The following is a 14361-nucleotide window of genomic DNA, read 5'->3' on the forward strand; positions in this document are numbered from 1 at the left end:
GAATCCCCGCCCCCCCCCCTCCTCCCTCTCTGTGGATGACTTTGTCAACCATTTTGAAAAGAAGGTTGACGACATCCGATCCTCGTTTGTTAAGTCAAATGACACTGCTGGTCCTGCTCACACTGCCCTACCCTATGCTTTGACTTCTTTCTCCCCTCTCTCTCTCCAGATAAAATCTTGCGACTTGTGACGGCAGGCCGCCCAACAACCTGCCCGCTTGACCCTATCCCCTCCTCTCTTCTCCAGACCATCTCCGGTGACCTTCTCCCTTACCTCACCTCGCTGATCAACTCATCCTTGACCGCTGGCTATGTCCCTTCCGTCTTCAAGAGAGCGAGAGTTGCACCCCTTCTCAAAAAACCAACACTCGATCCCTCTGATGTCAACAACTACAGACCAGTATCCCTGCTTTCTTTTCTCTCCAAAACTATTGAGCGTGCCGTCTTTAGCCAACACTCTTGCTATCTCTCTCAGAATGACCTTCTTGATCCAAACCAGTCAGGTTTCAAGACTGGTCATTCAACTGAGACTGCTCTTCTCTGTGTCACGGAGGCTCTCCGCACTGCTAAAGCTAACTCTCTCTCCTCTGCTCTTGTCCTTCTAGACCTGTCTGCTGCCTTTGATACTGTGAACCATCAGATCCTCCTCTCCACCCTCTCCGAGCTGGGCATCTCCGGCGTGGCTCACTCTTGGATTGCGTCCTACCTGACCGGTCGCTCCTACCAAGTGGCGTGGCGAGAAGCTGTCTCCGCACCACGTGCTCTCACCACTGGTGTCCCCCAGGGCTCAGTTCTAGGCCATCTCCTATTCTCCCTATATACCAAGTCACTTGGCTCTGTCATATCCTCACATGGCCTCTCCTATCATTGCTACGCTGACGACACACAATTAATCTTCTCCTTTCCCCCTTCTGATAACCAGGTGGCGAATCGCATCTCTGCATGTCTGGCAGACATATCAGTATGGATGACGGATCACCACCTTAAGCTGAACCTTGGCAAGACGGAGCTGCTCTTCCTCCCGGGGAAGGACTGCCTGTTCCATGATCTCGCCATCACGGTTGACAACTCCGTTGTGTCCTCCTCCCAGAGTGCGAAGAGCCTTGGCGTGACCCTGGACAACACCCTGTCGTTCTCCGCTAACATCAAGGTGGTGACCCGATCCTGTAGGTTCATGCTCTACAAATATTCGGAGAGTACGACCCTGCCTTACACAGGAAGCGGCACAGGTCCTAATCCAGGCACTTGTCATCTCCCGTCTGGATTACTGCAACTCGCTGTTGGCTGGGCTCCCTGCCTGTGCCATTAAACCCCTACAACTCATCCAGAATGCCGCAGCCCGTCTGGTGTTCAACCTTCCCAAGTTCTCTCACGTCACCCCGCTCCTCTGCACACTCCACTGGATTCCAGTTGAAGCTTGCATCTGCTACAAGACCATGGTGCTTGCCTACGGAGCTGTGAGGGGAACGGCACCTCCGTACCTTCAGGCTCTGATCAGTCCCTACACCCAAACGAGGGCATTGCGTTCATCCACCTCTGGCCTGCTGGCTCCCCTACCTCTGCGGAAGCATAGTTCCCGCTCAGCCCAGTCAAAACTGTTCGCTGCTCTGGCACCCCAATGGTGGAACAAGCTCCCTCACGACGCCAGGACAGCGGAGTCACTCACCACCATCCGGAGACAATTTGAAACCCCACCTCTTTAAGGAATACCTGGGATAGGATAAAGTAATCCTTCTACCCCACCCCCCTTACCCCAACCCAAACCCCAACCCCCAAAAAATAAAAAATAAAAATAAAAACTAACCAACATTTTTTTTTGTTGAAAAAATAAATAAAATACATTGTAAAGTGGTGATCCCACTGGCTATAAGGTGAATGCATCTATTTGTGAGTCGCTCTGAATAAGAGCGTCTGCTAAATGACGTAAATGTAAATGTAAATGTCATTGTCATGCTGGAATACTCATCCACGACCCATTTTCAATGCCCTGGCTGAGGGAAGGAGGTTCTCACCCAAGATTTGACGGTACATGGCCCCATCCATCGTCCCTTTGATGCGGTGAAGTTGTCCTGTCCCCCAAAGCATAATGTTTCCACCTCCATGTTTGACGGTGGGGATGGTGTTCTTGGGGTCATAGGCAGCATTCCTCCTCCTCCAAACACGGTGAGTTGAGTTGATGCCAAAGAGCTCAATTTTGGTCTCATCTGACCACAACACTTTCACCCAGTTCTCCTCTGAATCATTCAGATGTTCGTTGGCAAACGTCAGACGGGCCTGTATATGTGCTTTCTTGAGCAGGGGGACCTTGCGGGCGCTGCAGGATTTCAGTCCTTCACGGCGTAGTGTGTTACCAATTGTTTACTTGGTGACTATGGTCCCAGCTGCCTTGAGATCATTGACAAGATCCTCCCGTGTAGTTCTGGGCTGATTCCTCACCGTTCTCATGATCATTGCAACTCTATGAGGTGAGATCTTGCATGGAGCCCCAGGCCGAGGGAGATTGACAGTTCTTTTGTGTTTCTTCCATTTGCGAATAATCACACCAACTGTTGTCACCTTCTCACCAAGCTGCTTGGCGATGGTCTTGTAGCCCATTCCAGCCTTGTGTAGGTCTACAATCTTGTCCCTGACATCCTTGGAGAGCTCTTTGGTCTTGGCCATGATGGAGAGTTTGCAATCTGATTGATTGATTGCTTCTGTGGACAGGTGTCTTTTATACAGGTAACAAACTGAGATTAGGAGCACTCCCCTTAAGAGTATGCTCCTAATCTCAGCTCGTTACCTGTATAAAAGACACCTGGGAGCCAGAAATCTTTCTGATTGAGAGTGGGTCAAATACTTATTTCCCTCATTAAAATGCAAATCAATTTATAACATTTTTGACATGCGTTTTTCTGGATTATTTTGTTGTTATTCTGTCTCCCACTGTTCAAATAAACCTACCATTAAAATTATAGACTGATCATTTCTTTGTCAGTGGGCAAACGTACAAAATCAGCAGGGGATCAAATACTTTTTTCCCCCTCACTGTAGCTCCATTCTTGTGTATTTTATTTTATTCCTTGTGTTACTATTTTAAATTCTGCATTGTTGGGAAGGGCTCGTAAGCAAGCATTTCACAGTTAAGTATACACTAGTTGTATTCGGCGCATGATTTGCTCAAGTAAGCCACAGAAACCCAAGATGGCTACCATCTACCTTAACAGTGAACATGAGACACAGAGCGTTTCTCCTCCAACATGCAGTTCTCCATCCCCTGACACCGGTTCTGCTTCCACACCCAAGAGGAGTAAATGCAAGCCTTTTTGCCTTTACTGTAGTTCTGAGGATCACTTCCTAAACTCCTGCGCAGACTTCATCAAGTTGAACCCTGCTCAATGGGCTACATGGGTCCAGGACAAAGGCTACTGCTGGCGGTGTGTGGTCACAAGCCAGCGGACTGCACCCTTAAGAAATCCTGTCTAGCCTGTGGTGAGTTGCACCTGACTATCCTACACGACATGGCCATGACACAGAGCCACGCCCAGACTGTTGGCACACTCACAACTAGCGTTCACCTCAATAATTCTAGCCACTCAGGACGAGTCCTGCTGAAGGTCATTCCAGTCCGACTCTGGAACAACACAAAGTCAGTTGACACCTTTGCCCTACTGGATGATGGTTCAGAGAGAATTGTCATTCTCCCTGAGGTGGCCCACCAACTCGATCTACAGGGACCAGAAGAGCAGTTGGCAGGACAGTACAGTAGGACATCATCCAGCTCAAGGGCTGAACCGTGTCTTTCCAAATAGCAGCAGCCTCCAACCCCCGGGTAAGACATCCCATAACCAAGGCTTTCACGTGGACAAACTATCTCTAGCTGAACAGTCCTGACCAGCTGCCGCTCTAAAGCGCCAATATGGGTTCCTGCGAGGACTGCCGCTCCAAACCTTCGAAAGGGTCAGTCCAGGCCTTCTGATAGGATCAGACAACCCACACTTAAATCACTCCTACTCAGCCTGTGTGCCCGGGCCCACCAGAGAGATCCATCGCAGTGTGCACCGCACTGGGTTGGGCCGTCCAAGGCCCTACTGACCACCTCTCTAACTCAAGCCCTGTGGGCCGGCCCCCTAAGAGACCCATCTCTGCTTCACCTCCAAGTTCCTCCAAGCCTGAGGACTCCAGTGCTGCAGTGAATGGGCCCACATTCTGCGGCCTCATAATAGCCGTACCAGAGCCCAGCTACAAGGCCAGCCAGCAGTCCCATCATGGAGCAGTTGCCCCGAGGCCTTCATCCTCTGCTCCTCGCCAGCGTCTGCCTAAGGCAGGCAGGAGACAGCGCAGACGTCGACACCAAGTCCTCCCAATACAGAGGAACTGTTTATCACAGCCCTTACCTGACCAGCTCGTGTTGGTTGAGTTAATCATGTACAGTCCCCCAAAGCTCTGCAGGGACTTTTAGTTTAATTAGAAGTACGGCTTACGTATTTGGGGGCAGTTGTACAATATTCCCTGCCATTCTGGGTGCTACTTCACTCACCTGTTCTGCGCATGCGGACATTTGCATATTCTCGGGTCAGAACCTAACCAAACTTGTTGAGTGCAGCAGCACATTTCCCCCTGGCACACCTTACCTTTTGTCGTTTGCTTACCGATAATAACTTTGTACATGTGTGCGTTCATGCAACAGTAAGTACCTTATCATAATGCATACTTCCTTAATTGTATATTGTGTTGTTGTTTTCTACTTTAGCCCACCGAGTGTAGTTATTTTCCATTGCTATTTGATTTGCACGTGGCGGCCTCATGCCCAGTAATTGGGACATGTACAGTGAGGGAAAAAAGTATTTGATCCCCTGCTGATTTTGTACGTCTGCCCACTGACAAAGAAATGATCAGTCTATAATTTTAATGGTAGTTTATTTGAACAGTGAGAGACAGAATAACAACAACAAAAATCCAGAAAAACGCATGTCAAAAGTGTTATAAATTGATTTGCATTTTAATGAGGGAAATAAGTATTTGACCAACCTCTCAATCAGAAAGATTTCTAGCTCCCAGGTGTCTTTTATACAGGTAACGAGCTGAGATTAGGAGCACACTCTTAAAGGGAGTGCTCCTAATCTCAGTTTGTTACCTGTATAAGACACCTGTCCACAGAAGCAATCAATCAATTAGATTCCAAACTCTCCACCATGGCCAAGACCAAAGAGCTCTCCAAGGATGTCAGGGACAAGATTGTAGACCTACACAAGGCTGGAATGGGCTACAAGACCATCGCCAAGCAGCTTGGTGAGAAGGTGACAACAGTTGGTGTGATTATTCGCAAATGGAAGAAACACAAAAGAACTGTCAATCTCCCTCGGCCTGGGGCTCCATGCAAGATCTCACCTCATAGAGTTGCAATGATCATGAGAACGGTGAGGAATCAGCCCAGAACTACACGGGAGGCTCTTGTCAATGATCTCAAGGCAGCTGGGACCATAGTCACCAAGAAAACAATTGGTAACACACTACGCTGTGAAGGACTGAAATCCTGCAGCGCCCGCAAGGTCCCCCTGCTCAAGAAAGCACATATACATGCCCGTCTGAGGTTTGCCAATGAACATCTGAATGATTCAGAGGAGAACTGGGTGAAAGTGTTGTGGTCAGATGAGACCAAAATGGAGCTCTTTGGCATCAACTCAACTCGCCGTGTTTGGAGGAGGAGGAATGCTGCCTATGACCCCAAGAACACCATCCCCACCGTCAAACATGGAGGTGGAAACATTATGCTTTGGGGGTGTTTTTCTGCTAAAGGGACAGGACAACTTCACCGCATCAAAGGGACGATGGATGGGGCCATGTACCGTCAAATCTTGGGTGAGAACCTCCTTCCCTCAGCCATGGCATTGAAAATGGGTCGTGGATGGGTATTACAGCATGACAATGACCCAAAACACACGGCCAAGGCAACAAAGGAGTGGCTCAAGAAGAAGCACATTAAGGTCCTGGACTGGCCTAGCCAGTCTCCAGACCCTAATCCCATAGAAAATCTGTGGAGGGAGCTGAAGGTTCGAGTTGCCAAACGTCAGCCTCGAAACCTTAATGACTTGGAGAAGATCTGCAAAGAGGAGTGGGACAAAATCCCTCCTGAGATGTGTGCAAACCTGGTGGCCAACTACAAGAAACGTCTTACCTCTGTGATTGCCAACAAGGGTTTTTCCACCAAGTACTAAGTCATGTTTTGCAGAGGGGTCAAATACTTATTTCCCTCATTAAAATGCAAATCAATTTATAACATTTTTGACATGCGTTTTTCTGGATTTATTTGTTGTTATTCTGTCTCTCACTCTTCAAATAAACCTACCATAAAAATTATAGACTGATCATTTCTTTGTCAGTGTGCAAATGTACAAAATCAGCAGGGGATCAAATACTTTTTTCCCTCACTGTATAGAGAATGTGTAGAGAGTGTTCTTTATTGTAGCCTCAGACACGCAAGGTACTAATTACATCTTTTTTGTAGTATCCTACCATGTTCCATGTGCTTATGTACATTCCTCCACTAGTTATTTAGCTATAATCTGCATGCTAGTGAAGACGGAGAATTGCTAGCATGCACTGCTAAGACTGCCTCCTTTGAAGTTGCAGTCAAGGCCCCTCTCTTTAGCCTTCTGGCCTTTTCATTTAATAGCTCTGCCCTGCCCCCTTGTGGAGCTTTTCAGTTACCGTTTCCTATGTAAATCAATGTTGCATTTATATCTGTCACTAACAACTTTCCATCCACAGTTGTTTTGCTAGTAAAGTCATACCGTATTTTAAAAAAATTATCACGACAGCTGTGATGGAAAAAGGTAGTTTCGGTACAATTTTATAAATGCCGACAGATAATTTGTTCGTTCGACACGTTGGGATCTTTTTGTCTCTGTAAAATTAATTATGCGAGAAATGGTGGTGGAAATGCCTTCATACACAAATATATAACAACCATCATATTGATATAAACTTGGAGACACACAATGATATGGTGCGTGGTCCTCCCACTATGACTCGGGAAACCATGCAGTTTATTAGGCAACAGATGAAATAAGTTATAATGAACTTCACAGGGTGGTGAAAGTGCACGGTGATCATGATGCTTTCTAATAAATATCGAGGGTCTTATTCTGGTGACATGCTGATCGATGCTTGACTGCCGTTTGACAAATACAAATATTCTTGCTTTTATCCATAATAACCTCATCATGTACACTAGCCTACCAGCAAAGACTACCCAAACTGTATATGCGAGCTGTTGGCTAGAGCGCACGTGCCAAGACCAGAGTAGGCATATTTGCTATTCAACGCAACAGTTTTTGTGACAAAACTATCGGTAGAGTTGAAAATGTGATGGAAACACATTGACCTTCTGATTTTTATTCGGTACATGAAAACCAGTGTTGCCAACTCCTCAGTAAGGAAAGTAGCTATTGGCTGTCATAAAAGTTGCTAGAAGTCGCTAAATGACGCCATCACATCATTTGCATAATTGGCCATGTGCATGTAATTGTGATGGAAACTGTAGGAGAGAGGAATAAAGTTGTGGGAGAGACAAAAAGTGAGTAAAAAACACCCTACATTTACATCCCGCCCTGAATGTAAGCCTGGGCGGGATCAGCCAGCGGCGGCTTCCCGCATGCGCGATTCATTTGCAGTCTGGATGCGGAGGGGTGAACATCTGCTCTGACTGCAGCTGGGAGGGACTGCTGCGCGAGGACTGGGCCGCCTGTGAGTGCTTTGGGACGGGGGTAACAAAACACCCACTGCTCGTTGAGAAGAGTAAGAACGATACGTGATTTCACGTCAGAGTCTCCAAAAGTCTCCAATAACACTAGAAAAATAATAATAAATCGCTAGATTTGTCGCTAGTCGCTGTTTTGAAAATGTGTCGCTAGAGGGGTCTGAAAACTCGCTAAATATAGCGACAAAGTCGCTAAGTTGTTAACACTGATGAAAACTTAAGCGACAAAGTACATTTTGTGTGCACTACATCATCACGCACTGATTTTTATCCGGAACAAGTCTGTTGTGTGGAAACACACCACTGGTGGGAAAATGCGAATATTTTCTTTATGTGGATTTTTGAATATTCACATGAAAATCTGTAGCCAATTGGATAGCAACTGTGGGGATCTAGATGTGATGCCTAGCTTAGAAGGAATGCATTAATGATTAAACATAATGGGTTTGTACTGTACTGATATAAATTGTTTCACATAACAAGCTGTGATTCATGTGAGGAACGTTAGGGGGTAGGATGAGATAAGAACTTGTGATTCTCACATACACGAACACTGCCTCTTTGTTAAACCATCATACTCAAGGACATGTGTACTGCAAAAAGGTGCTGACTCTACAAGTTGTGATGATAACAACTTATGCCTGGCAACAGTGTGCAACGGTGGAGCGCCAAGGGTCTGGGACCAGCCTGTGCGCCAACGATTGGCTGAGTAAGTCTAAACCACGCTCAGTCTCTACTCTGATTGGCCAGCAGGGAGCGGGAACTATCTCTGTCAGAGTATTTGAAGAAGAACTTAGAACAATGCATCAGTTCTCTGAGTGCCCTGTGTGGTATTTCAGTGGCCCCATATATACGAACATCATATTTACCATTGAAGTGGTTTGCATTCATTAAAATACTAGTCTATTTTAGAAGACGTGTATTGACCTCTTTTGTTCCTAATACCAGATTTGAATTGACGCAACTTAACAAAACCTAGCTATTGTCAATGTGACTTATTTACTGTTATAGAAGATTAATATGTTACTTCATTGTAATATTGCTATATCCTGATATTGTATTTTAATCACAAATCATTTCTCTCTCTTTATTCTGTACTTTCAGAAACCACACACACACACATTTATAACCCCCGTAAATATAATTGTCATTAAACATCATAGCTGGAACTGTAGTTGCTGACATCTTTCTTACTGATGAGGTCAGCTTTTGTATGACTAGCAACATTTCAATCAAATCAATCAAATGTATTTATAAAGCCCTTTTTACATCAGCAGATGTTACAAAGTGCTTATACAGAAACCCAGCCTAAAACCCCAAACAGCAAGCAATGCAGATGTAGAAGCACGGTGGCTAGGGAAAAACTCCCTAAAAAAGGCAGGAACCTAGGAATAAACCTAGAGAGGAACCAGGCTCTGAGGGGTGGCCAGTCCTCTTCTGGCTGTGCCGGGTGTAGTTTATAAGAGTACATTGCCATTAAGGCCAGATCGTTCTTCAAGATGTTCAAACGTTAGTGGACGTACACTCCATTACACATGTAATCACAACAAAATAATTCACTAAACACTGGTAGATCTGAAAAGGAATGGACCTAGGGTCAAGTACATTTATTTTCAGTAGCATAATATGGCCAGTTAATTATTTGTCTTATGTTGTGGGTTGTACGAAAGGCTACTACGACTACACTTGTGTGTTGGGGTAAATTGTCTGAAACTGGTGCTTCTCAAAATTGTTGTTTTTGTGTCAAGTTTTTAAATAACATACTTAGCCTACACACTTACCATACAATAACAATTGAAATAGTTCTGGTATTAAAAAAGCAACAAATGAAACGCAGAAGCATAGTTCCTAAACTGCCAAGCCCTTCCTTCCAGCCTCCCACTTATCAATAAGAACATACCTTTGTGACAGTCTAGAATTGCGATTTTGTGAAGAATCATTGTGATTCACTCCCTTCAGTGTGTGTGTGTGTGTGTGTGTGTGTGGGGGTTGTGGCATGACGAGTGTCTGATGGCATGCTGCCATTTAATTCCCAGTGCAGACAGGAACAGCTTAGGACTCTCCACTTCCCCTGCTCCCAGACGAGCTGTTCAAGACAATACTGAGGGGCCATAATATTACATCATGATCTTAACCCTCAAGCTACCAACATATTTCATATTTTGTCCTTGTTTTCGAAAGAAAAGCAAATTTTTTGTCCATTAAAATAGCATCAAATTGATCAGAAATACAGTGTAGACATTGTTAATGTTGTAAATGGCTATTGTAGCTGGAAATGGCTGATTTTTAATGGAATATCTACATAGGCGTACAGAGGCCCATTGTCAGCAACCATCAGTCCTGTGTTCCAATGGCACATTGTGTTTGCTAATTCAAGTTTATCATTTTAAAAGGCTAATTGATCATTAGAAAACCATTTTGCAATTATGTTAGCACAGCTGAAAACTGTTGTGCTGATTAAAGAAGCAATAAAACGGGCCTTCTTGAGACTAGTTGAGTATCTGGAGCATCAGCAATTGTGGGTTTGATTACAAGCTCAAAATGGCCAGAAACAAAGAACTTTCTTCTGAAATTCGACAGTCTATTCTTGTTATGAGAAATGAAGGTTATTCCATGCGAGAAATTGCCAAGAAACTGAAGATCTCGTACAACGCTGTGTACTACTCCCTTCACAGTACAGCGCAAACTGGCTCTAACCAGAATAGACAGGGGAGTGGGAGGCCCCGGTGCACAACTGAGCAAGAGGACAAATACATTAGTGTCTAGTTTGAGAAACAGACGCCTCACAGGTCCTCAACTGGCAGCTTCATTAAATAGTACCCGCAAGGTTAGCTCCAGGTAAATATTGCAATCCTTTAGCCATTCCTGGACCTGTGTCCAAAAACAAGCTACAAATGGACAGTACAAAAACAAATTATCTAATGATTCTGTCTCTTCGCAGCAAAATCTACAGAGCTGGGAAGATTGTCTCCCCCATATAAATAACATTCTATTGGTAGCAAGAATTTTATATAATCATTTAAAATTGAAAGATTCTAAGTTTTGAATCCGGTGTTGTTTTGCGTATCAGTTCATAAACACTATGCCATGGGATCGGTACGTCAAAAATCTCTTCCCAACTATTTTGCAATCTATATGGGACGGCTGTCAATCCTTTGGTCCTTAAATGAAACTGGTATACTTTTTTATTTATCACAGTTTTCTTTAACCAATTATGTTATTTAATGCAAGGCCGACAGACAAGTTCCTTACTTTCTCCCCCTTCCACTTTCCTCTTCCATTTTTGTGGTAAGGCTGCAATTATTTGGTTGAAATTTTGGGTAGAGCAGACATTTCCATATGTTTTTGTTAGCTGCATGTGTGACATAACTCCACCAGTCCTACCGATGATATCATTTACAAAGATTATACCTTTTTTAAACATTTTGTCAAAAAAAAGTTTTTTTTGTCAATTAGTATATTTGAGTTTAACCACAATATTTGTTGCATTATTTGTTCTGTCATTTCTGGACGATTAAATTGAAATTGCAACCAACTTTCTATGGCTTGTTTTAGAAATAGTGATATTTGGGAGATTATTTGCTTTTCAAATAACTGAAAGTGAGAGGTTGTAATTGGAATAACAGGAAAAAGGCCATTCTTGAACATTGGGTGAGACAATCTTACTAATTTGCTAGAGAACCAGTTCGGATTTAAGTATAACTTTTATATGACTGAAGCTTTTAGTGATAGGTCTAATGCTTTAATATTTAATAATTTCTGTCCTCCGAATTCATATTCATTATATAAATAGGACACTTTATTACCTAATAACAATATTTGCCAGTCTTTGTTTATGACAAGAGTTTTATGCTCTTTCTGATGTTTTATATAAAATATAATCAAATGAAATTGCCAGTGGCAGTGGCAGTTTTCCAGTACATTGTGATGATATGGCGTGGGTAAGAAATGACAGATTCAAGCCTTTGAGGCACTAGTCATTACTGTTCAAAACTGAGTGTAGAAACACTAATTACAAAAGTTACAGCTGGAGGGGGCTGGAAGGGTCTTGAACCTCTTGACAAGATCACTAGGTGTTGTAAGGTAACTTACTGGCCTTATTTCAGAAAGCAAAGCACATCCTGCACTTCACTCTCACAAATCCCTTGCACCCATTCCAATGAGACACACTTACATTGGATTCCCGACAGTGCCATCTCAGTTCTGACACCAGTGTAGCGAATTCAGAGGGTAGCCCAACCAGAACCTGGGTCCCTGCAACCATCAGCCCAACACCTTAAGCTTTAGACCAAGGGGCTGAAACCTCTGAACACAAGGTTGCTACAATTTGTATGTAAATGTAAAGTAAACAAGAACTTGTCAACAACCTATCAACAACTTCTCACCAAGTTCAACAAGGTCCTCAACAATCTGTCAAATAAGTAAAAACATTTGTCAGACACTTGGATAAGATTGTGAGATGCCTTGTTCTGAATGGCTTGATTGATTGCATCTTTGCAAAAGTTTGCTTGACAACTTAACAATTGAAAGGGTTAATTGAAAGTGACATCACTTACTTTTTTCTGTACTCGTCTCTATCTCTCTTGATTTTAGCTAACACATTGTACAGGGCTCGCAGTTCTGGGGTGACGGTGTCGACTTGAACTCCAACACCAACACCATCCGGCTGCATCCATGACACCCCGGGGCTGTGGAGCCTAGTCTCGAGTCGGTCCCCAAACCTCCTTGTGTGGGTGAAGTTCCATATCGTACCTGGTAGGTCTACCCGTTGCTGGAATCCAGCCAGAGACAGGTCCAAAGCGCCCGTTTGGGTTGTTTGTTCTCGGCTAAAGTAGGCTCTGTAGCGGGATTGCTCCAATGCTAGCTGTAGTTGATTTTCTAACAACTTGTTTCTACGCTCCAATTCATGAACTTTAGCAAGGAAACATCTAAATCGCAGGTTAAGGGTTTTCAAGGCATGAATATTGGAACCCAGATCGTTCCGTAGGGCACTAGACACCCTAGCACTAGTACCGGACGCTGGCGCTCCAACGGGGACCCCAGCGGCACCCGGAGATTGCGAACCCTCAGCAAAGGCCATCGAATTCATCATTTCGTTTGAGTTCAATGGGCAATACATTCAATAAAAAAATCGCCACGGTATTCCGAGGGGCTTAACTGGTCATCTTCAATTAGCCTACTACTAGGCCTACTGGATTTTTCACCCCCGCCCTGCCGTACAAATAGGCCAGCCCTCCACAATGCGGTCCGCGATGATGTGATTCTTTGAAATGAGCTTATGCGACTACAAATCTCGCAACCATTGCTGTGAACGCCGTGTCATCTTGGGCAATGTAGGCATGTAGACTCGACATAAAGATAAAATACGTATGTCACCTTCTTCATGATGCTCTTGTTGAAGGCGAATGCATCTCCACGCAAAATGGTTAAGGACGCTATTTAGCCCCAGGCTATGTAGCCTGCGCACTTTCTGAACCCGCACCTTCTCCGTATTGCTGCTGATATTTTAACTAGTTTTTCCAAAGTCATTCGCATTCATTCATTTCTCCTGCGATGCCCATCCTTTTTGATAGAGTCGTCCCAGTGAGCCAGATGCTGCCGAAGAAGCCTGAAAACAAGGCTCTGACCCTATTACTGATATTATGTTACAGCCAAATGAAAACACCCTCTCCACTGCTACGCCCCACCTGCCCGCCAGCTAACTTGCCTGAATATTCTGAAATAACGTTTTATTTATTTTTTAGAAAGATAAGCTTGAATGGGCATGTTTTAAACATATCTAAATGTAGCTTTCCTAATGAACCAGAAAATCAATAGTTATTTCTGGTTGTTTATCAAAGTTATCTGGTCAACTCATAGATCCTGCTATGTATGTATGTATGTACAGCGCATTCGGAAAGTATTCAGACCCCTTCCCTTTTTCCACATTTTGTTATGTTACAGCCTTATTCTAAAATTGATTCAATACATGTTTTCCCTCATCAATCTACACACAATACCCCATAATGACAAAGCGAAAACAGGTTTATAGACATTTTTCCAAATGTATTAAAAATAAAAAACATTAATACCTTATTTACATAAGTATTCAGACCCTTTGCTATGAGCCTCGAAATTGAGCTCAGGTGCATCCTGTTTCCATTGATCATCCTTAAGATGTTTCTACAACTTGATTGGAGTCCACCTGTGGTAAATTCAATTGATTGGACATGATTTGGAAAGGCACACACCTGTCAATATAAGGTCCCACAGTTGACAGTGCATGTCAGAGCAAAAACCAAGCCACGAAGTCGAAGGAATTGTCCGTAGAGCTCCGAGAGCGGATTGTGTCGAGGCACAGATATGGGGAAGGGTACCAAAACATTTCTGCAGCATTGAAGGTCCCCAAGAACACAGTGGCCTCCATCATTCTTCAATGGATTGATGAGGGGAAACAACTATTTAATCGATTTTAGAATAAGGCTGTAACATAACAAAATGGAAAAAGTCAAAGGGTCTGAATACTTTCCGAATGCACTGTATACCCAGCTGGTGAGCTTCGCTGAGCTTATGCTGTAGGCCTACTGGCCATAATAATAAGAAACAATAACATTAGTCAAAATGCATTTTACTCCAGCTGCC

The 14361-nt window shown here is 44.0% G+C and overlaps 1 protein-coding gene across 1 annotated transcript in view; it reads right to left on the bottom strand.

Annotated features, from left to right (window-relative positions):
* The window catches only part of LOC121545509 (intermediate filament family orphan 2-like), a 32443-nt gene extending 19046 nt beyond the window's left edge, over positions 1–13397 (bottom strand). The window contains exon 1 of the mRNA XM_041856084.1: positions 12297–13397. Within this exon, the coding sequence (XP_041712018.1) occupies positions 12297–12859 (563 nt within the window). The 5' untranslated portion in view covers positions 12860–13397. The remainder of the gene's footprint in view (positions 1–12296) is intronic.
* Positions 13398–14361: the final 964 nt, after the last annotated feature.

The sequence above is a fragment of the Coregonus clupeaformis genome, chromosome 30 (genome assembly GCF_020615455.1).
Source record: "Coregonus clupeaformis isolate EN_2021a chromosome 30, ASM2061545v1, whole genome shotgun sequence".
NCBI lineage: Eukaryota > Metazoa > Chordata > Actinopteri > Salmoniformes > Salmonidae > Coregonus > Coregonus clupeaformis.